The 25,242-nt window shown below is 40.7% G+C and overlaps 1 protein-coding gene across 1 annotated transcript in view; it reads right to left on the reverse strand.

Moving 5' to 3' along the window:
• Adgrv1 (adhesion G protein-coupled receptor V1) overlaps positions 1 to 25,242 on the reverse strand; it is a 530,822-nt gene that overhangs the window by 412,215 nt on the left and 93,365 nt on the right. The window contains 11 exon segments of the mRNA XM_050152479.1: positions 1,606 to 1,769; positions 2,348 to 2,527; positions 3,995 to 4,094; positions 4,646 to 4,776; positions 9,829 to 10,038; positions 12,349 to 13,160; positions 14,134 to 14,315; positions 15,668 to 15,912; positions 16,916 to 17,131; positions 20,454 to 20,669; positions 23,127 to 23,736. Of these exon segments, the coding sequence (XP_050008436.1) occupies positions 1,606 to 1,769; positions 2,348 to 2,527; positions 3,995 to 4,094; positions 4,646 to 4,776; positions 9,829 to 10,038; positions 12,349 to 13,160; positions 14,134 to 14,315; positions 15,668 to 15,912; positions 16,916 to 17,131; positions 20,454 to 20,669; positions 23,127 to 23,736 (3,066 nt within the window).

The raw sequence follows: 25,242 nt of genomic DNA on the forward strand, positions 1-25,242 counted from the left end.
GATAGTCCCACATGAAAGCGATAGTGATTATTATTAGTTGATAGTCCCGCAGTCAACAATGAAAACAAAGAAGCTGCACTAAGCACAGGAAAAGTAAAGCCCATCTCAGAAGTGACTAACAGAGTAACATTTATAAAGTTTACACAGAAACTGTGTGTGTGTGTGTGTGTGTGTGTGTGTGTGTGTGTGTGTGTGTGTACTGATGGATGGATGGACAGACGAACGGACGGACAGACAGATGTCTCTAAAATATCAATATGTACATGCGAGCATGTTTTTCAACTTTTGGAGACAAGCTGCCATGTGAGAAACCAAGAAGTTGAAAACTGGCCTCAAGACAGCACGAGTGTGTGGGTGAGCAGGAGCAGCACCCTCCCTACCACCCCACAGTGATTCAAGTCTGCAGGTTGGGCTGCTGGAGAACAGGGACTGAAAATGACCAAGCAGCACATCTGTGCTTACCCAACTACACTTGGAGGTGTAGGGAGAGGGCACGCATTTCGACTCTAAAGGCTCACATAGATAGGGAGTAAGTTTGTGTGTGAGTGCGTGTGCACTGAAGGTGGATAGTTAGTCACAGTAGCAGATCAGGCATAGATAAGGACTGGCTCTCAGTTTTGTCAGATCTTTTATCTGTTACATGACAGACCCTTTTGTTGGATTTAGTTGTCTCGTGTTTCATTAGGCCACAGGACAACTATCCTCACAGGGTATATAGCTTACATCACTAATAATATTGTAAAACTATAAAAAGCCTCTGACAGAATAAAAGGTTTTAAATCAAACTTGAAAATGCAAAATAACAGAAATGTATCTTCAAGTATATAGTCATTCTCACTTCCATACCATCTTTACCCTTTCTGGTCACAGAATTCTTTCCATAACCTCTTAGAAGTGCATTTAGATAGCTGAACCCAAATCCCCAAACAACACAAGATTTCACCATGTGAAACTCATTAAAGTGCAATTTCAATCACCACCAACTACTTTACATTTGACCATAACCTTATTTTCTGCCATCAGCCTCTAGAGAGTTTGCCATTCTCTCTGATTTAACTAATCTTACCCACAAAGATTATGATCTGCATGAATCTGTGGGTTCAGGTAATCCTTTGGCATTATCAAAATGCTCCCTTGGATCCTCTTAGGCCAGAGTCACTTTATAGGAAAGGGTCCTAAGGAAATTATCTGTCACCCAATCGTTCTATAATAAAATACATAGCAGCAGGCTACCCAATCTAAACACAAATGGAAATTCCTGACTCCTGGGGGATCTGAAAGAAAAAAAAGTCAGGGAAAGCAAGAAACCAATTTAAAGTCACCAGCAGGGGAGGCCAACCAAATGAATTCTCAAGATCTCTAAACATTGTAGAGTTTTCAAATATTTGTCAAAAAATTGCAATTATTAAAAACAATAATATTCAATATAGAGACAAGTAAAGATATTATGTAATCTTAATCATCATGAAAATTGCTACCTCTAAACACAAATTTATTAGAAGCCTCGAATCACATTTGCTGTAGATAGACTATTCCATCCATTTCTACTTTTCCTGTGATTATTTAGACCTAATATGAGATCACGGAAATAACATATGTGTTTACCTCAAGAACAGTGACGTTGATGGCTGCTGTTGTTTCCCCTTCTTCTAACACCAGGAAGCCCATCACAGGGACAAAGTCAGCCTCTGGCTCCGCTGGATTTCCGTATGTCTCATTTTTCAAACTCAGTATTCCAGAAACAGTGGCATATGTGACATTGATAGCTCCTAAGGGAATTTGTTGTAAAAAGATTTTCTGATTTTCCACACCTTTAAAGCATGTCTCATTGGGAACTCTCTCCTTGTAACGTGATCCCTCAGTCTTTCGCATGTGTACACCTGTCGCCTGTGTTACAAGCATAGGGATGGTGGACGGCTGCCAAGATGCAGGCCCCTGCCTCTGGACTCGCATTTTGCTATGGAACTTGTTCTGGTCAATAGTACAGGTGAAAGTGGTAATGTCGGAATTTTAAGACTATACCCCGGGGGCCTTTATACTTTTGTTTGCTTTATTCTATCTTGACTTATCCCAAAGGGATGATGAAAACATGAAGAACAGCCACATAGAACGAGCCCACCTAGGAGGCAGACCCCGAGCAGCCCACTATCTGCCCTGGGACTAAATGGCTGTTGGATACACAGCATTTCTGTGAAAACAGATAAATGCTTTGGTAAAAGTAGAGACGTTACAAAATACTATCCTGAACATCATTTTCCCTAATGGATTTAAAACAGAATTTGAAAAATAAATCTTTTTTTTAAAGGCCCTTCCCTTGATATCCCATTTACCACTCGTTCCCACAAACCTAGAGATCCAAATTCTCTGTTGATGAATAGTTGAATCGTTGTGTTCGCCTCCTGTAACAAAACAAATCTTGAGGAGAGAGCGAAGTTTAGAACTCCATGTGGTTCATCGCTGGCCTCTACCGTCAGGACAGCTGCGTATCCCTGGGCATCAAGCAGAGCGACTCCCGCAGGCAAAACTCCTAAATACATCAAGGAGCCCATCAGGAAATTGAACACACCTTTTCAGAAACTTCAAAATCCTTAAAATGCTACATATTTGCTGAGCCTGCGGAGCCTAGCCAGTCCTCAGGCCCCTTTGAGAAATCAGCAGGCTGAAAACTAACAAATTTCCTTCCACACAACAAATTGTGAACTCTTCTGTGTGGATGGTATTGTCACTACAAATTATACTGGTTGTATAAATTATAGAAAGTAAACAACCCACCCAATTTTTTCATTGCTCAAAAATGGCCAAATTTAAATTATCCATAAACAGCAATTGGTACAAAATCTAAATTGGTTTCCTAACAGAGAAACAAATTCAGAAATTTTTATCTTTAGAAATATATTTTGTTCAATAAATATACAACATGTCAACAAACCCTGCTTAGGCTGAGGTAGGAAGATAACTCAGAGAACATGAAGTTGTGGCCAGCCTGGTCTACACAGCAGGACACAGTCTCAGAAAACTAACCACTGCATAGTCGCTCAGCATCTGACATCATTGCTAAGCTTGTTTGTGGATGAGTGCGGGTGGGTTCCTGTGTGTGTGTGTGTGTGTGTGTGTGTGTGTGTGTGTGTGTGTGCGTGTGCGTGCGTGCCATGACAGTACACATGTGGATGTGGACATCAGTAGAAAACCCTGGGTGAGGTTTTTTTTTTTCCTACATACTTGGGACAAGGTCTTTTGTTTTGTTTAGTTTTGTTTTTGTTTGTTTGTTTTTGGTTTGTTGAGACAGGGTTTCTCTGTAGCTTTGGAGCCTGTCCTGGAACTAGCTCTTGTAGATCAGGCTGGCCTCGAACTCACAGAGATCCACCTGTCTCTGCCTCCCAAGTGCTGGGATTAAAGGTGTGTGCCACCAAGGCCCAGCTGGGACAAGGTCTTTTGTTATTTGCCAGACTAACTAGCATGTGAGCTCCCAAGGATTCTCCTGTCTCCATCTTGCACCCTGCTATAGGAGTATTTGGGATTACACGTATGTAGAACCATGTCCAGCTTTGGTTCTGGGTGTCTGCACTCGGGTCCTCATGGTTACACAGCAAATACTTCGCCCACTGAGCCACCTTCCCAGCCCTATATAGAAAAATTTTCGAATAGTTTTCTCCAGCACAGAGACATAAGTGTTTCCATGCCATCCTAGAGGTTTCCTCAACAAAATATTTCTGTGGGACAGATAATATTTAAAGTAGCTTTTTCTAAAAGATCGTATCTCGCTTTATAGTTCCGGCTTGCCTGCAGTTACGGTGTGAACTAAACCTCACAATTCTCCTGCCTCATCCTTCCAAGCACTGAGATCACAGATGTACAGCACCATGCCGGTTCCAACCTAACTTTCTTTAGGTTGGCATAAACACACTTGTTAAACACAGTGGCAGAAGTTACCTTGTTTCTTTCTGGTCTGAAATGAAACTACCAAAGAAAAGCTCAAAACTGAATTCTAAATTACCTTGTGTCTTGACATCGTACAGAACAACATGGTAAACTTCTTTCTCCTCGGGAATATTGTCATCCAACAAATGTACAAATATTGTTTTATTCAGTGTCCCCTGCAGCAAACAGAGAGAAATAACCTCGGTTGTGTGGTCGCTGCATGGAAGCTAGCTCCAGCTTTCATTGTCCTTACACTGATGCTGTGCAGTCAAACACAGCTCCATCTGAACCAAACGTTGCCTTAGAAATTAACTAAACAGAAACCACTGACTCGTGGGGTAGCAGGCTTACAGCATAGAGACACTAACCGGAAATTGAAATTTAAATCTTTATCAATGACTGATGAGCAGGGGAAAGGATTAACATGAAGGGAGCTTTGCAAAAGCGATGATAGAAAAGATGAGAAAACAAAACTTTTGCAGGGTTCCAGTCATTAGATGCTCAACCCAGTGCACAAGGCGACAGCAACTGGGCTTTGTCTCCACGTCATAGCAGTGGAAACGAAGACAAGCTAAATCCCTCAGTGGAGAACACAAACAAGGTAGGCATAGAACGGGCAAAGCGATGATAAATACAGCTTAGTGGTGTTTATTTTCTACTCTGCTTTCCTCAAAATATAGCATTTTCTTCTAGAAATGTATGGCAAAACTTTCCTTCATGGTGCTACCTCAGAAAAGAAGAGTTGGCCTGTGAAGTTAGCAAAACTGACTTGGAGATTTTGTCCAACAATTTTCCACTCAACAGTGACATTTCCTCGACCAGGGGGTGTTCTGATCACATGGAACTGCAGAATTTCTCCTGCAAGTAAAAGACACAGGTTAACAAGCGCTTACTGGAAATGAACGTAATGTTCAAACTCAACAGAATCCAAACTCGGCACACAAATATTCTGGGTCCTTTTCCAAGAACGTAAGAGAGTGATTTGCTCTGTTGTGATTTTTCTGGGTGCTTTACCCATGCTTGTTATTCATTAGCACAGAGATTCTACTTTCTGTGGGTAGAACTTCAGGAAATACAAGGTGTATCACAAAAGTTGAGAAAGCAGCTGGTGAAATGGGAGAGAAACGTGTAAGCATCCCAAACCATGTACCAGAACGTTACATCTGCATGGTCAGAGCTAGTAAGGACAGGAAAATTCCTTCCTGCGTTTGTTTTTCCAAGGACATAAATTCCTCACACCAGGAGGCAATGTGATTTTACACAATGCATGCATGAAAATGCTTGCAGATACCTGAAAATCATATTTGTTTAGGTTGCAAGTTACATGTACCAGCAAGGATTTTTTTTTTTTTAAGGAAACACAAAGAAAGGTGTTGATTGAATCTGTCCCTTTGTCATTTCACCACGGTTACATTATAATTCCCTAGTAACTACACAGCTGCTTGCCTTTCTTGGCTTTTTTTTCAAATGCAACATTTTATAAAACAGAAGAAAATCCTCAGGGTCATTTTTTCAAAATTGGCAAAAGGGCATTAGGAGGCTACTTGGAGTTATGCTGATGGCTACATGGCTTGCTAAGATTATATTCAAGTTGCTAATTCTGAATAATGATAAATACAAGTTGCAGTACACTATGAACAAAATCATGCAAGTTAAGATGAAATAAAAATCAGTGTCTTATTTTAAAAGGTTTTAAGAACACATGCTTATTTGCAATTTGTAGCACAAAAGTGAAGTTGAAATCCCCAAATATTCATCTAACATGCGATTTCACAGCTTTTGTGTGTATTGATCATCTTCCGACCCTTTCCAAAATAGAGAAGAAATAAAATATGAACACCATGTTATAATTTTTCCAAACTACCACATTTTAAACTTCCAAATATAGCCAATGAAAACACACATTTCTTTCTCTTTAGTTTTATTTCAGGCATTTCTGGAGAACCCCACCTAGGGTCCTCATATATGCTATGCCAGCACACACTGAGCTACAGCTTAGACCTCAAAACATTATTTTAATATAAATCTCTTAAATTCAAATATCATGGCTCAATTCACGTAAAGACTTAAAATTATGAATAAAACAAAATAAAATTGTAATACTAAGTCTAAACACAAAATTTTATTAAAATGAATTATCTGTGGGCAAAGCAGAAAGATTTTTAAATACTTTTGAAGTATTTTAATACAAATGTACTTAGTCTTCATGACTTGAGTAGACTATGTATCTGATTATGTTCTTGTTTTACACATAGGAATTGAAGATCATGAAGAGAACACTTCAAAGACTTAAGAATATCTGAAAACATGCAATCGGCCACAGTTGCCTGAACATCACTGAAGGTTTTACATGTGTGTATAGTCCACATGGAAAAACACAAGCATGAACTTCTAGAGCCCTCTTGTTTGCAGCACTGAGAGCTGCTTTCAGGCAGAGAGCGCTGCAGTTATCAACATGCTTCATGGGCAGCGTCAGGGATAAGGTTTCTAGAGTCGTGGTGTGCAAAGTTCTCAAAACCACAAAACCTGATACTACCTCAAAAATAGTGGTCATTTCATGAAGTGCGAAAAATGCAAAAGGAATACAAACGGCAAGAGAATGGGTAGGCCAATGGCATCAGTGTTGAAGGGGATCCGGCACTCTTACTACAAGACTGGGGTTGTTTAGCTGCAGACAAAGATACGGGAATAAAGACACCATTCTGTGATGAAGACAAAAATAAAATGCAGAGAGGAGGAAAACAGTAAAACCATCCCTTCAAGCCTGCCTTGCGTAAAATACTCAGTGTCTAACACTGCTTCATAAGCATCTAAAGTCATCTCTTAGCAGAAACACAGTCTAAAGCTTGACATTCAGTACCCAACAGGAGTAAGGGGTATTTCTTCTCCATATAATCTCATAGATCTCAGAGCTTTAACCACACTAGGGGCAAGGCTAGCATGACAATTTTTCTAAGCTATAGCAACAATGAAAGACATGGTTCTGCCTTTTTCAGGAACATTCCCAAGACCCAAGGCCATTGAAATTGCCATCTGGGAAAAGTAACTTCATTGGTGTCCGAGGTGACCTTCACAAGGTGGTACTCAAAGAACAGTCACAGGAAAAGGAAAAACAGACATAGGAAGGTTTTGACTTCTAAATCTGGCAATGAACCGAAGGGAAGCCTGAGGAGGGCATGCGCTGACTTCCAAATACAAACATTTCACGGGATTTTGAACCACCTCCCATAACTTGCTGAGGCACGATCTCCCCTGCCAGGGTCTACACAACACTGGAAAAATCATCTGATATGAAGTCCACACAGCCAGCAAAGGCTGTGTGTGTATGTGTGTGTGTGTGTGTGTGTGTGTGTGTGTGTGTGTGTGTGTGTATTGAATGTTTATTTTGAAGGCCGTTTTAAAAATAAAGATATTCTGAGGAGGAATGCAGATTCTTCTCATTAAGTAATTTGGTTAGTGAATGAAAACATAAGAACTCCGCTCTCTCCACTGTAACTCCAGTGAAAAGTTTTAGTCCCTGAAGGGTCTTAAGTCCTAAAACAGAGGGGAACCACGGCAATTAATGCATCTCACATAAATCTACAGTCACAATCCATGTTTGCTTTTCTCCCTGAGAAATCTGTTTTCATCTTCAGACTGTGCCTTGATTTTTTGTTTTTTTTTTGTTTGTTTGTTTTCAAGATAAGATCATAGAAATTCAAGGGCATTTGCTGGTTTTCCTTGGCAACCATAGCAATTCCCTGGGTTCACACAGGCTCACTCAACTGTGTGATCTGAGAAGGCAAAGGCAGGAAAAGATTGCAGGTCCTCTGTAGGTTCGGATGACTTTTCCACATTTGCCACATTTTCTGTCCTTCTAGCACCATCTGTGAGATCGAACACATGGCAAGTGTGCTCTGCTCGTGTGTTTGTCCCTCCACCATCTGCTCTGACTTGGTGGCTGGCCATGCAACAGATCACCAAGCATCAGTTTCCACCAATGTGGTCATCTCCCACCTAGGAGGCCTTGAATCAAGGAGACCATACTCAGAGTGGGGAATTTCTGACTGCACTTGATTACTGATTAAGTTAGTTTAATTACTATGTCCTCATCATTGTATTTGTTGAAGACACGCGGCTGTCAGAACCAAAACAACTACAATACAGTTTTCAGGTAAAAGTTATCCAGCCCCCAAAGATATAGGTTCTGGAGTCTGCAGATTCTCTAAGATGCTATGGTAGCCACCAACAGATCCTGGCTCCTGCAGGAGTCTTCCAGCCACATTCCTCCTATGAATACTTTAGCTTTTACAGAATAAGTTTGTATGACATTAAAACACTGTAAGTGGATGCTAGGTGTCTATGCCTAGTAGTTCAAAGCCAGCCTAGTCTACAGAATGAGTTCCTAGATGGCCAGTGCTATATAGGAAGACTTTGTCTCTTTGTCTCTAAATAATAAATCAATCAGTCAGTCATCTGCTCCAATCAGCAATGGCTACAGGTGCTTGACTATGTGTCCACTAGAGTGAGCTCTGCCTACCAGCGGACTCAGCCATAATGAAAACGGATTCATCCTCTCCGAGCAGGGATGGACTGACTGCACGTCCACCTCCGCTCCCCATGCTGCCATTTCATCCGGTGTAAACTTCCGTAGGACTTGTGCATGCTGTCATAACACTGAATTCATATGTGCAACTGCTCTGTTGAAGACATAGCTGTTCTAGTTATTCGCTGCCTCGGGCTCTGATCTTCCTGTCCACTCCTCCCCAACAAGGGGCTTCTCTGATGAGGGCTGAGAGATGCACTCATCTGTGGGCATAACAATTCACTGGAGCTCGTCTAGCCCTGTGACCCTGTAGCAAAGTAACATTAGTAGTCTCTCTCCCCTAGGAGCAATGACGGTTTGGGTCACTACTGAAGTCTTTTCCTCCTGGGTGTCTTTTGAACCTTCTCCTGTCACAATGGCTTCCTCTCCAGTACTCAACCTGTTGTTCCAATGCTGGTAACAATGGCTTCCTCTCCAGTACCTTAACCTGTTGTTCCAATGCTGGTAATGCGCTTTTTCTCTCCATCCATGATGTCTATGGAAATCCAGCTTCCAGTTCTAATTACAAATAGGACAAGATTCTCTTTCAGATTTCCTTCTTTCAAATAGGCAGCCCTACTCAGAGTGCAAGACATTGCAAGTGCTGTCGCTGTACTTCAGGGTGTGCAATATCTGCACTCAGCACCATAGGACTGCAGCTAAAATGAAGAACTAATGGGCGTGAATCTGGCACAGATAACACTCCTTAAACTTGTCAAACCATTATTGAGGATTCTGGCAGTGGCATTTTAACTTACACTACAAAGAACTTTTGATAGCCATTTGTCTTTGCAGTAGATTTATGACAATTTATCAGTTACTTTTATTCATTCTTTGAGTGACAAGATGCAATTCTAAGCCATTAATAAAATGGCTCACAGGTTTAGATTAGTTCAGCAAACTCGCAAGCTGAAAGTCTACAGTGCAGAGACAGACAATAGTTGAGGCTAACATATCCACAAATTATGAATATTTTCACATAAATTCAATGTTTCACTGTTTAATACCAAAATATACACACTATGCTTGCCAAAAGCTAAGCACTTCCCAGTTTACAGGTCACTTGCTCCTCCCACAGAACTCTCTGAAGTATGGACTGTTTTGTGGTTTAGCAGATGAGAAGGCCAGGCATGTCAGCTTTGAGGCTCCCAGCGCTCCCAGCAGTGGGGCGTGGTGAGCTAGGTCGCAGTGTGTGTGAGATCCCAACACCTAGCAACGTCATGTATGCTAGGTGCTCTTCCTCTAAGTGCCGCACAGACTAAACACACAGTTCAACAAAAGAAGAAACACAAGGCAAAAACAACATCTGTGGAAATCAGAATGTGTTCAACAAGAAAGGGACGCACCTTCAAGGCCTATGACAGATCTCGAGGCTGTCTGAAAGCTGACAATCCCCGCCACATTGTCATTGGCCAGGATGTTCACTGTCACAGTGTCAGCGCTTGGCAGGATTCTGCTTCCACCTTCAGTGTGCACCAGACGAACGAGGATGCTTTCATCATCTTCTGGCTCGGGGTCATCCAAAATCGTCAAGGTGGCCGTTTTTGTGGTTTCACCTAAATTAAAAAGTTAAATCAGTAAAATACCAACCAGAAAGGCCAAAACTAACCTTTAATTTTAAGAGGTAAGTAAGAATGTTTTGATTAAAACAGCCCAGTACTGTGAGCGGCATTGCCACCACCGTAGTAGACAGTGTATATGCTGCGTTACTTGATTTCTTACATATAAGGCACTGTAAAAGTCTCAACATAGACAGAGCCTGGAGGACACACAGCTGTAGAAAAGTCAATGGGGAGAACTATTCCAAAGAATACAGTTTACTCCCAGGTCTTTATCAAAAACAAGGATCTACCTGGGGAAAGGTGCTAGTCATGATTAGGAGGGGCTCCATTAAGGAAATGGTAGCCCCGTTCCTATTGTGCCATTACTGTGAACAGTTTTACTCAGCCCAATGTCTCCCTCAAAGGTCACCAGCACATATGGGATGGCATCATAGTGGGACCCAGAGGAACAAGAAGCTCTGGGCAAAGACACTAGCAAGAGTGGGATGAGTTTGGGGTGGAGTTGCGGTGGCAGCATCATGTTAGTTCTGAGGACGGGGAGTCCAGGAAGGGTGAAGGGTTGGAGACAGGCTTCCTCTAGTAGAGAAATGTCCAGAAGACGTGCCCTGATTCTGCTGCTCATGGGTGAGATCCTGCTTAGTTCCTTCCTATGGTCAGGAAAGAAGATGAAAACTAAGAGATCCCAGGGCATTTTCCTCAGTAATTCAGGGCCACGATGCCTCAAGAGGGCACATTATCTGTTTTTTTTTTTGTTGTTGTTGTTGTTGTTTTTTTTCCTTATGGTTCTGGGCATTTAACCAAGGATCTTTGTTTGAGACTAAATATTACCTAACAATCTAAGTTAGCTATAAAATAAAGTCCATTTTATACAAAGCTAAAGCTATAATTCAATATAATAATAATTTATATAATGGTGCTGCTTTATATGATATGGTCCTTTATATTTAGGCCATGGGAAAATCTAACAATAACTTGTTACCTGTACCCCTATCTTACTATATTTTTGTTATTCACTTTCAAACAGGAGAAAAGGTCATCAATTACCAACCTACCTCCTTCCACCATTCAAGATTCAGCTACCTTTCTACCCCAAATGACTAATAAGAAATTACTAATATAGAAACATTTGCTAGCATTTAATTTTTATTTTATTTTATTTTATTTTTTGAGATAGTCTGTCTAAGGGAGCCCAGCAATACCAGAAACTCAGTACATTTGCAGATGGTGGTAAACCCTGGCCCTCCGGCTTCTGACTCCATCAGTAGAGTGCTGGGAATGGGGGTGTATACTGCCACTGTAGGTTTATGGGGTGCTGGGGAATACAGCCAGGGCTTCGTGGATGCCAGGCAAACATTCTCCTGGGTGAGTGCATTTCCAACCAGGTTTATGACATTTTACAATTATATTTTCAAACACAATGTTTATTAGATAGTTTAAGTCTAATATAGATAGATAGCTTCTAGTTTCAAAAATGTGTGTGCATTAAAATATAGCTAGATATGATGAATTGCTCTAAGACATAGAATTACTAAAACTTTAAACTTTTATCCAGTGTATAGTCTGAGGTTCTTATGAATATGTGCAACTTTTTCAGTCAAGAAAGGAAAAGAAAAAACACTTAAGAACCATCGTTTTTCTTATTGTTCAACTCAGGATTAAGAAAAAAAAAGGTACCAAGAATAAAATTACCTCTACTATACCTAAGTTTAACTAGGAACTTCCCAGATTTAAATATCATAAATCAACTATTGCTAAGATTGAAGATGATCTACATCCAAGTCTGCTGGCTGCATCTCATACATCGCTTATGAAAACCCCACGGCACTCTTGGGCAAGTTTCAGAATACTGTAGCAAATCCTCTGTGACAAGGACCACTTTAAAATAAGGACAACTGTCAAACACCAGCCTATTTTTACTTAATTTTTTCACTAATGTCCTATCCTTCTATATCTAGTGCTTTGAAAATGTTTTATTCTCAGATAGTCTTGCTTCTTCAACACCTTTGATTATAGGAAAACAGCTCATTCCTGTAACTTTCCTCATGAAATCAGAACCTGACTTGATTGCTTCTGACACAGGAAAGCACTGTCATCATGTGTAAAGGGCTAACATTCACATATTCCCTAAACTTCTCCTTTAAACAGTTAAAAACATACATATATAGGGCCATGCTGGTCTATGTCTGATAGGCTAATCATCTGTAAGCTGTTGCTTCCAAAACCACATTACATCTCTATATGAATAGAAATATGTAGGTAAATAAAATATTTATGAACATTAGCATATCCATACATATGACTCACCTTCTGCAAAAGTCAGAATGTCTCCAGCCCCTATAAAATCTAAACCTTCAGTAGCTGTTCCACCAACAACACGCCATTCAACCGTCACCTGCCCCAAGCTGCCTCCTGTCCTCTGGATCACCAGCTCCACAGAGGTCTGTGGCTGCTCCTGCACGTCCACACATGAGCCATCTTCAGAGGTGTTGGGATGAACACTGTAGATCATGAACACTCCGAAGGCATCGCCATTCAGTGCTATGACCACGGCAGAAGTATTCGGCTGCCCTATGCTTGGCTGATTTTTAAAACTGTCTGTGTGGTTCACGAGGTGAACTTCCAGGAGAGAAATCAGAAAGCTTTCATCCATCTCTGGAATGTCGTCAGGAAGGAGGGAAATAGTGAGATTTGCAAACTCATGGCCTTCGAGCATCAGGGCCCCCTGCCTTATCGCAGGCTCGTAGTCACTCCCAGCAACTGCCTGGCCACTAAAAAGAGAGGCCACCCTCGTCAGGTTCTTCTTGTAGGTCCGGAAGTCTGAGCTGTTCACAGTTGAGCTGACCCATGATGTCATCCAAAAGCACTGAGGACCGTCAGTGGTTCTGACAACTGAAAACGCGGAACACGCGTGTTCTTGGAGACACAGGGCGGCACAGGTGTCCTGCGCCTCCTCCACTGAAGAGACGTTCACCCAAGTTCTCCAGAGTGGGGCAGGCATCTCGTGAGTTGGCGATTCATAGTAGGACAATACATCTTCACCTTCTTCAACTGCCAGAGCTACTACATCAATATCAGAAGTACTGTAGAACAACAACAGGTGGCCGAAGTGGCCTCCGCTGACATGTGGGGAAAATGAAAAACAGGTTAAGCCCTCACTATAGACCGAGCTACCCAGAGGGAAGAACAGCGTGGATTATGGTTCTGAGAAGCTTCTTCGGTAATATTTTAAACACTAGTACTAAAACAACCACATTCTAATTTCTAAATTATGTTTGTCTTTCAAATTTTTATTTTCTAGTGTCATCTAGGCTGTCTAGTTTTCAACCAATAATGCTTACTTTTAGACATGCCATGAAAACATTTGGCAAGGCAGGCAATTTGTAGCCATTTCAGAGTTTCCAAAAATAATTATAAAACTTTAACTATTAGATTTCACTAAAAAAATAAATAAATAACAATGAGGGCTAGAGAGATGGCTCAGAGATTAAGAGCACTGACTACTCTTCCAGAGGTCCTGAGTTTAATTCCCAGCAACCACATGGTGGCTCACAACCATCAGTAATAAGATCTGGTGCCCTCTTCTGGCCTGAAGGCATACATGCAGGAAGAACCCTGTGTACATACATAACTAATAAATAAGTTTAAAAAATAACAATGACAACAAAATTAAGATATTAAGAGAATTGCAACTATGTTGCAACAGGTCCCTCAACCCTCTGTGTTCTATTTTGAAGAAGGTCAGTGGACATTTGCTCCCTACAAAAGAAATGAAAGAAAAACAGAATCTAGAAACCCACCCTTCATGTACCATTTGAGTTTAAAAATGAGCTGTATTCAAGTTCTAATTAGAACGTCCTACATAGTAAAACAATAAATTTTGGTAGCTAGAAAGCACAATGGTATAAGTCATCTTTATTTTATTAACCGTACTTCTAATAAATGTGATTAAGGCTATCAGTATACACAATCCTACTAACATAATAATGTATGGAATGTTACAACGTAAAAAATATGAATCTAAATTGTTTTGTTACTCCAGGCAACTTCCCCAGCGCACACTCCTACAGACACAGCAACCATCACACACACCTTCTCCTGACGGTTATGTTAGCCAAGGAACTTCTCTCCAGAGGCTCTTGGACACGATAAACTGACTGCACAAAGGCTACTGAACCGTAAGGATTATCGTTGGCAGAGATAACAATATTTGCCACTCGGTCTAAGCCAACTGTTCCTCCACCAGAGGCATTAGTAAGTTGCACTTGGATAACCTAAAAACAGAGTGAAAACTTCCTTAACAGCATCCCAGTTCTGAAGTAAAACTATGAATGAAGCAAGAAAAAAAAATCAAATACATTCATAAGAACAAAATACAATGAAATACAAATGATTCCAAAGACACTGCCTCAGATACACTCAGAAGCCTACATATAACAAAATAATACACAATCAACTTTTAATAGCAGAGCACAATAATACATTAGAAATACAGACTGTTGAAATCGCCTAGTCTTTACTTAGATAGTCATGGGAATCAGTTTTTAAATTTTGCTTATCATTGAAATAATATGATTTTTATAACCTATGTTTTTCTTATTTAGAAAAAATATTGTGAATCCATTTCGGTGGTTAAGAAAATCTGTTCTTGGTTTCCCCTACCACATAGTAATTATCAATAAAACTTTAAAAAAATCATGATGCCATATAAGTTTCAAAAGAAGAAAAGAAAATATATTAATGTATTAATGCTTGATTAATATTTTTAAGGTGAATAATGGTACAATTAGCCATAAAATAAAAGTTATAGATTTCATATGCTGTTAAATGAAACTATTATTAAAAGGAATATGAGGGGGCTAGAGAGGTGGGTCAGTGGTTAAGAGCATTGCCTGCTCTTCCAAAGGTCCTGAATTCAATTCCCAGCAACCACATGGTGGCTCACAACCATCTTCAATGAGGCCTGGTGCCCTCTTCTGGCCTGCAGGCATATACACAGATAGAATACTGTATACATAATAAATATTTAAAAAAAGGAAGATGAGATCTAGATTTTAACAATATTTGAATTTCTTAAAATAAGATTATCTATGATAATGTTATTGATCAATAAACTTATTCTTATCTGTCAAATTGCATGTTCATCATGAGAAATACCAGGGAAATGTTTGCTGTACTAGTGGGAGAACGGGAGGAGTGAATGTGTGGAAATGAAAATCTACACTTAGTGTAACTGACTGCCACTCAGATGGGAGCAGAGATACAAGTCAGAATTACATGAAACAAACATCACATAATTATGATAGATATACATACATAATCACTTAAGGAAAGTTTCTAAAACTGCACACACAATAACAATCTGAAATTGGCAGGCTGGCCTGTGCACCATGCACCCCTGAACTTGATAAGAAGCACCTTTAGACTAGTGCTCTCTGAACTCCCTACAGAACTCACGTCATTGCCATTCTCACAGCAGTTAGCTGTGTGGTCACTATATATGACAAGGCACAATTTACAATGTCGTTCTACACTGCTCCGTCCCCAACAATAGTTATCTCTTCTAGCCACCATATAAGACAAGCCACAATTTACAACATCGTTCTATACTAGTTAGTCCTCTCACCTCTTCAATCTCCGGAACGTCGTCAGCCAGGACCTCTAACAACAAGGTTTGAATGGTTTCCCCAGGGGCAAAGGTCACATTACCTGAGACAACTTGCAGGTCGCCAGTAGCAAGTTGTCCATTAATGGTGGCAACCCATTGAACAGTAACATTGCCGAGTGTCCCAGAATTTCGAATTACTGGCAGGCTTACCCTCACTGAGTTAAACTCAGGTTCCTCTACAATAAATTTAGTATTCTGAAAACCTGAAGGGCAGACAGAACAGTTGTTTTTAGGCACAAAACCATGACAATCAAAGACCAAGCTGGGACCACTGAAAGTAGGAATTCTCCCTCCCCTTGGCCCCTAAGCAACTCCGGCAGTGTGTCATGATGCAAGGTGAACAAGACCACCAAGATTTCCCAGCGACTTTTTATTGTGGTAAAAGTAGGTCATAGATGTCTACAGGGGCCATATTTTGGCCCAGCATGAGTTAAATAAACCCAGTGAGCCCAGCAGCTACTGCAGGGCCAGCCTGAGCTACAAAGGTAGTGGCTATTTTGCTTCCTGGCTGACATTATGAGGAGAAAGGGCTCAATTTCACCATTTTTCCTACACATACAAAAAGTTAAGCAACTCAAATATAAGTGTGAATTTTGTTAATTAATTAAAAGCATTATATAAAAGTAAAAGCTGGACATGGTAGTCAAGGCTTGTCATCCCAGCATTCAGGAGGCTAAAAGAGAGTCTCAAGTTCCAAGACAGGTAGCAAGACATTGTCTCCCAAAGCTCAGAAAGAGGATTTACAGGACACATCTAGAAGCCAGAATGACACAAATCAAACAGTTTACAACTGTCTCTGTGCCAAAAAATGGGTTTTTAAAAAATATTTATTTATTTATTTATTATGTATACAATTCTTTCTGCATGTATGCCTGCAGGCCAGAAGAGGGCACCAGACCTCATTACAGATGGCTGTGAGCCACCATGTGGTTGCTGGGAATTGAACTCAGGACCTTTGGAAGAGCAGGCAATGCTCTTAACCACTGAGCCATCTCTCCAGCTCCCAAAAAATGTTTAATTACTTTTCATTTCCTAGGTAACCACTAACCTATGCCAGGAATCTTATGTATAAGTAATAATATCACACACACACTCACAAACAATAAAAAAAAAGCCTCACTCAAATCAATCTTAAATAAAGAAAATAAATAAAGTCATTATCAGTGACTTACAGAGTAAGAGAGTTAAAGGAATTAATGCGGTTACCAAACAATCCCCAGGGGTCATCGGAAGCCTCCACAGTAATGACTGCCTCTGTTACAGCCCCCAGTCGGGCGCCTCCTGTGGTCTCATTGAGCAGCTGCACGAGAAACGACTCCTCCAGCTCGGGGTAGATGTCGTTGATGATATATATTGGCACAGCTTTACTGGTTTCTCCTTCCAGCAAGACAACATCTGAGGAAGCTATACTGTAATCTTCCCCTGCAGGGACAGGAAGACCGGTGAGAGCTCGCTTCAGGAGAAGCATGCTACAGACCTTCATCTCTGACCTCAAATGCCGATGTTTATGTTATAGTAAGCACGCCACGTGCTTGGAAAGTGCCGTGTCGAACTTTGTGGACACACATGAAAGACATTTTTGGAGGAGGTTAGCTACATTCACTTGAAAGGTTTAACTTTTCAAACTAGGAAAATGTGTGTTTCATAATAGTCATCTTCCTGTACTTTCAAGTCATTTTTTTACCTTCATGAAGACATGTGTCCACACACACCTACATATAATAACATTTTTCTCAGAAATTTGTATTGTATGTATAAGAGCATACAAAAAGCAAGACAATTTTTTAAAAGATGTGTACAGTGCTGTCAGAACAAGCAGAACTAGCATCGTGATCTCAGTGGGAAGACAAGCTGCAGGTGTCCAGGCTACAGGTGAGCATCCTTACTGACCAGCTAGAGAGGTGTCCGCACAAAGCAGGCTCAATCAGCTGCTGAGGGCCGATTTGGGAAGGGTGCACCCTGTAGCGCTCCATCACTTCTCACTCATCACCCAGCACTCATCATTGCTCCCTGTCGCTAGGGGCAGCCACACATACCAAAGGGATGCTCACCACAAAATCTGAGTGCATGTGCGCGCGCACACACATACACATTCACACTCCTGCTACTGTGAGTGGGTGCTAGAAAGGATCTAACAGGTGTTCTCGGGAAAGTCACCCTCTACAAGCTAGGATGGCATTGTAGAAAGGCAGTGGCCTGACTTCTATCCAGCCATGAAATCATTTTTCTCTATATAAAAAATCATCAACTCTAAACACTGTCTTGTCCATGCTCCTCAAAAATAAATGGACACATAAGACTATGGCTCCAGAGACCCATCAACTGAAGAGCCCAAAAGCCATTTTCTCACTTCTTCCTGTGTGTCTCGGCAATTATCTGCACATGGCTGCCTTTCAGAAACATGAAGTCACGAGGTCTGAGTCCTCCTCAGCTGACGCATCTCTTGCTCACCAGAGCTTTGCAATTTATATATACTTGTACTATCAATTCTCACAAATACAAAAATTCAGTGTCACAGATTTGAAAATTATTTATCTTTTGTGTCTAAAAAGGCATAAATATTGGGAGCTGAGGGTGTAGCTCAGCTGGAGATTGCTTGCCTAAGCACATACATATACCCACTTTGGTGCGTACCTATTATGTGAACACTGTACATGAGAATCAGCAATTCAAGGCCATCTTTGGCTATACAGGAAGTTTGAAGATAGCTTTGGCTAAAAGAAGCTCAATCTTTAAAAAAAACATGCATATCAAATAACATAAAATATCTTGGAGTAACTCTAAGCAAACAAGTGAAAGACCTGTTTGACAAAAACTTAAAACTTTGAAGAAGGAAATTGAAGAAGACACAAGAAAATGGGAAGATCTCCCATGCTCTTGAGTAGGTAGAATTAACATAATGAAAATGGTAATCTTACCAAAAACAATCTATACATTCAATGCAATGTCTATCAAAATCCCAGCAAAATTCTTCACAGACCTCAAAAGAACAATACTCAACTTCATATGGAAAAACAAAAAACCCAGGCTAGCCAAAGCAATTCTGTACAATAAAGGAACCTCTGAAAGCATCCCCATCTGTAACTTCAAACTCTACTATAGAGCTACAGTAATGAAAATCGCCTGGTATTGTCATAAAAACAGACAGGAGCACCAATGGAATCGAATCAAAGACCCAGATGTTAATCCACACACTTATGAACACCTGGTTTTTGACAAAGAAGCTAAAAATATAAAATGGAAAAAAGAAATCATATTCAACAAATGATGCTGGCCTTGAAGGGTCCAAGAATAAGAATATAAAAATGTAGATTCCAGAAACAGGAATGTAAAAATAAAGAAATAGAAAGCTGTAAGTCTAGGAGAATGAGAACCGACTGTCAGCAGCCTTCTCAGCAGCTGGAAGACTAACTAGTAACAGTGGGTTACTCCACGTTACAACCCATAGCTCTAATGACAAGGCCTAAGCATCTCTCTGCAAACTGAGAGCCTAACACCCCGGCCATCCTTGATTAACACGGATATGAGCTGAGTTTTAGGAGACAGACCTATGACCTCTGGGTTACACACTGTCCCTGCCGTGTGAAACTGGTAGCATCAAAGAGAAGAGCGCAGGCTTCGGTAAACACCACCTGCAAGTACCACGGAAGACAACAGATTAAGTGCAAACACTGGTTTAACTGAAAAACTCTGTTAATGAAGATCGTAAAGTAAGGCAACCTGTATTTGAGTTTTACCTCAAGACTGTAAAAACTCCTTTGTTCAGACCTAATGCCTAGTGCCCCTACTATAAAAAGGTGGGTTCAGAAACCAACCTTTGCCAAAGCCTGACAAAATCCATCTTTGGCTGTGGTCTCAGCTAGGTGCCCCATGCAGATTTTTTGTTTTATTGTTTTATTTTTTTCCTGGAATCTGATTCCTGGAATAAAGTTTGCTTCTGGACTTTGGTGGTCTGTCCCCATCTTTGTGCGAACTCCCTGGACCGAACAGCATAACTGAATATCAATATGTAGAAGGATGCAAATAGATCCGTGTCTATCACCAAGCACAAAACTCAAGTCCAAACAGATCAAAGACTTCAACATAAAACCAACCACATTGAGCCTCACAGAAGAGAAAGTGGGGGGTACACTTGAATGCATGGGCACAGGAGAACACTTCAGAAAAAAATCATAGAGTGACCCAGACCCAGACCCAGAAAGACGATATAAAGAGAATAATATGTACTTACTCATAGGTGGCTTTTAAAGCAAAGAAAAACCAGCCTACAATACACAACCCCAAAGAACCTAGACAACAAAGAGGACCCTAAGAGAGACATACATGGATCTAAATAGGAAGGAGAAAAAGACAAGCTCTCCTGAGTAAATTGGAAGCATGGGGGTCATGGGAGATTGTAGATGGGAAGTGGGGAGGGAGGGATCAAAGCAGAGAAAAATGTTTAATGCAATAAAAACAATTAAAATTGTGTGTGTGTGTGTGTAATCTCTCTCTTTTGTCTGTCTTTCCACCCCCATCCCCACCGCCTTTGGTTTTTTGAGTTTCTCTGTACTTTGAACCCTGTCCTGGAATTCGAACTATAGATCAGGTTGACCTTGAACTCACAAAGTGCTGGGCCTCCCCGGTGCTGGGATGAAATGCGTGTGTGAGCAGCACAGGTCATCCTATCACATCTTTGAGAAACTGTTGCTCAGACACAGGTCACTCTGAGATCCACCACTGTCCCTCCCCCATCTTCTCTTACCAGCAACTGCAGTGATGGGCACAGCTTTAAACTTAACAGAGACATCTGCAAATGCCCCTCCCGATCGAGTCACATTGATAATGGGTCCAACGTGATTTTCTGTTACACGAACAATTGGTGCTGACAGCTGCACCGTTCCAAACGCGTCGTCGTTGGCAACAATAATGAGATGGGCCACAGTTTCTACCTTGGGCCCAAGGCGTGGGGAATGTGGAACTGAAAGACATAAGAGGCGATACCGCAGATCTGAAGACCTGACTGACAGCCACGAGGAATCCGACAGAATTCTTATTCTCGCCCCTATTTACGGTTTTAAAAGTCTAAATATGTATACCTGTCAGCCTTAATCTGGGCACTGGAAATACAAATCAAAGCTGAAAGTAACTTTCTGCTCTCTTTTAACACATACTCTAGGAATTAAAAGCATTATCAAAGGAACAGTTAGACTGTACGAATATTTTAATGAGCATTTGACACTGATGATCCAAGTGTAATTCTTGAAGCAACTAATAATATCTTTATGCAAATAATAATAATGTATGTTGATATATCTGAATTGTATACATGCCTTAGGCGGGGTTACCGTGGTTAAGATGAAACAGACCGACCAGAAGAGACTTGCCGAGGGTTATCTGGCTTACATACCTTAAGTCACAGTCCACTGAGAGAAGCTAACGCAGGAACTCAGGTAGGAACCTGGAGGTAGGAGCTGATGCGAAGCCATGGAGGGATTCTGCTTCTAGGCCTGCTTCTCGTGGCTCGTGCAATCTGATTTCTTATAGAACCCAGAACCACCAGCCCAGGGTAGCACCACCCACAACAGGCTGGCCCCTCCCTATCAAATACTAATTAAGAAAATGCCCTACAGCTGGGTCTTCCAGAGGCATTTTCTCAATTGAGGTTCTCTCCTCTCAGATGACTATGGCTTGTGTCAAATTGACAGAAAGCTAGCCAGCATAATATATTTGATATATTTGTATATATAACTGATATATTTGGATTGCATATATACATGCGTTTACACAGGCACATGCACACATTTATACAGATAATGAATTAATGCCACAAAGGAGTTAGTGAAATTACCTAAGATCTTACATTAGTGCCTGTCAGACATAACCAAGAAACAAACTATATTCCTTTCCTCCTCCAGAGGTAAAATCTCAGAAGGCCGTGTGTAATGTCTGCAGTTTTCCACAAGTGGGCACCCTACTTTGAATACTCTTAGACTGCTCACAATAAACATAATGACTACATTCAATGAAAACCTGCCAGAACTCATACTAGTTTTTGTCTATTAAAATTGGAGCTTGTCTCTCCCTCCCCCTCTCAATTTTGCACGTGTCTATCTTTTGCCTACACAATAGCTGGACTGTATTATTCCATAAAAAGGTGTGCTGACTCCTTCCCCCATCCTAACAGCGCAAGGGTTCTCAGTGGCCCTTCTGCTAACAAGCACGATCACTGAAAGCTTACAATATAGCAGACACTGTGTTAGTCTTTACGTGTGTCACCACATGCAATCCCCATATGTATTATAAATTATCTACACTCCTATTATTTCCGAATTATATAAGGAAATGGAGCTTTCGAAGATTATGCCCAACAATTTATTATTGTACATTGGAACTAAGCTATCTGATCTCAACACAACTCCACGCCACTGTACATGCAGCCATCCCTTTTGGTTTTATTATAATCTCAATAAACTACAAATTGCTTGAAAAACAATATACGCTTTATAATTCTTAATAAGACTAATTATTTAGTTCTATTTCAACTCCTTTGCTATTATAACTGATCCTATTAATCTATCCTAGAAGAAAAGCAGAGATAATTCGTGACAAAGTTTGAGCCTGAAATCTGTATACTTCCTCCTGCAGTGCTAACCTACAGTTAGGAAGACATCTGTCCACCTCATGCAACACTGACTCAGGCAAGGTGAGCACGCTGACTGTTGGGAGTTCTTTGTTCATATGGCAGTGTATTATAACACGCAGATCTTGATCTTAAATCCTACCTCTGGAGCTCCCTAAATTCTCAGTTCTTACAGTTGAACAACCCTTTCTCCTCACCTTACATATTTGCTGATGTGGACGTCTGGCAGAAGTGGACCATTGTGAAAAGCTCACAGTGTGGCCACAGGAACTACATATGGGCTCTTCGGACTTATTGCAGAGGAGTTTGAAGCAACAAAACAATACTAGGTCAGTTACATCACCATTGCACAGAAGTTCTAAAATGTACTTTGGGGACATAATTACTTTTTAAATGTATGATTTCTGAAAAAAAAAAAAACATGCCCCATTTCCAATTGTCTTAAAGAAAACCTTTCACTAGTGAGACTTTCAAAGATAGCACTTGGAGGTGAAGAGAGAGCTCAGTGGTTAAGAGCAGACTTGACTTTGGTTCCAAGCACCCCACTGGGCATCTTACAACTACCTGTAACTCAGGTTCCAGGAGGTGTGCTGCCCTCCTCTGAACACAGGTGGTACACATGCACATACTAGGGCACGCACACACAAACACATGACATAAATAAAGAGAACTGTTTAAAGGTAGCATTACTTACCTTTGACCTTTCCTTTCTAATAGAACTTTCTGTTATACAAAATTTAAGTTTTTCATTTTCATAGTCTTACCTATAAGAATAACACACTAACAGATACTTACTTGGGCGATTCTGTACTCTCTCTACTAAAGTAGAATTGACTAGTTCAACAAACACAGATTCTGACTGTTCCGGTTCGTTGTCATCCAGGATTGAAACAGTAATTGTTGCCTCAGTCTGATTAGCTCTGAAAAGAGTCAATCCAGAAGCTGATATATAGTCTGCTCCTTGACTTGCTCTAGCTAAGTTAGGTGGTAAATAAGATGGTTTTTCCATATCATCTATAGTTGCATATGAGATCACAACTTCTCCCATGAGGCCTTTCAACCTTATTATCGATAATGTGACATTGTGGGTTGCTTCTTCAACACTAATAGGTCTAGTTTTGTTAGAAAAAATGAAGACCCCGTACGGATCATCACTAGCCAAAATTGTCAATGTGGCATTAGTAAGGACTCCGAGCAAGCCACTAGAGACGCTGCGGATCGACACGGTGAGCACCTTGTCTAGCTCTGGCTCTTCATCTGGCAATATCTCCACAGTGATGCTCGCTGTCCTCTGCCCAATCTCAAATGTGATGTTGCCAGAGGTGACAGCAAGATCCCCATGCAGGTCAGAGTCCACGCTCCAATGCAAAGTCACATGCGACAGGGCTCCCTGAGTCCGTGTGACCTAGGAAATATTTAAGCATGAAAAGAGAAGCTGGAAGACTAACAATTGTAATTAAGTTCATAATAGTGCCAAGAAGAATTTTAAGTTTTTTTTAACTTTCATTTCATTTCCAGTTCTCGAGACTTAAGATCCTTGACGGTAAAGATGTGTACTACAGATCCTTGCACTCCTCAAGGAACCTTACATATGGAGGGTATATAAAAAGAGACTATGACGCCGGGCGATGGTGGCGCACGCCTTTAATCCCAGCATTTGGGAGGCAGAGGCGGGTGGATCTCTATGAGTTTGAGACCAGCCTGGTCTACAGAACGAGTTCCAGGACAGGCTCCAAAGCTACAGAGAAACCCTGTCTTGAAAAACCAGAGAGGAAGGAAGGGAGGGAGGGACGGAGAGAGGGAGGGAGGGAGGGAGAGAGAGAGCGAGAGAGAGAGAGAGAGAATGGCAGAAACCACACATGACATAAAATGTTCAACTCCCAAGTACATCACAGCTGTTGCCTTTTGATAATTTATAACACATATAAACAATGAATCAAATGTTGCTGACAATGTGTTCTATTTGTGTGCACACACAAGATACTCTTTACACCTACTGAAAAAGGTGAAGGAGCCTCTCCTGTAAAGAGAGTACATCAGTAACATTTTCAGAAAAGTTATGGAGAAGAAAGGCTTCAATATTTTAAGAATGAAAAGCTTAAAATTGCTCCAAAGAAATCCTAACTTATTAGTCCTAATAATAATTTTAATTGTATTTAAAATATTATTTCCAACTCAAAATAAAATGAGGTCATAATTTTATTGAGGTATCCTACTTTTTCTTATTTTTAGTCCTAAGTTCTTTCTAAAGTTGTTCAATTAATTTCACAGCAGATTTATTCAATTATTTCACAGAGAAAAAAAAACTGTGTTTAGGAGTAAAGAAGGATGTGTTTGCACACCTTTCTTCATTGCTACATGAGACGTGAGGAAGCTGAGTGAGCCCTGAGCTCTGTTGAGTCAGTTAGCAATGTAATCCTTCTCAATGCCTGCCTTCAGAAGAACAGGCAAAAAAAAAACAAGTATTAGTGGTAATTTTACTATTCACAAATCTTTGGGATTTCCTTTTCTTCTATATGAGGTGGCACAGAACCACTTGGTGATACAATTCACTTACAGAAATAGCATAAGTCGCTTCCTTGTCAACACTCAAAACCCCCAACCATGCTTTGATGGATATAAGTTACCTTTGACTCCTAAAGTGATTGATGGATCAGAGTCCTTTTGTCAATCCTGGCTGGATGTATACCAGGAAAAAACAAAAATTCTCCTAAAAGTAGCTTCCCCATTTATTTGTTTGCTGGTTTGGGGGTGCCTTAGTGAGAGTTCAGGGGACAGAGAATGTCTTTCAGGAGTCGGTTCTTTCCTACCTCAATGGATGTTGAAAGTTTGAACTCAGGTTGTCAGACCTGATGGTAAATGCCTTTGCCTGCTAAGTCATCTATCTCAATAGGCCCCAGAAGCAATGTGT

The sequence above is a fragment of the Alexandromys fortis genome, unplaced genomic scaffold, assembly GCF_014885135.2.
Source record: "Alexandromys fortis isolate MF-2015 unplaced genomic scaffold, M_Fortis_MF-2015_v1.1 scaffold_47, whole genome shotgun sequence".
NCBI lineage: Eukaryota > Metazoa > Chordata > Mammalia > Rodentia > Cricetidae > Alexandromys > Alexandromys fortis.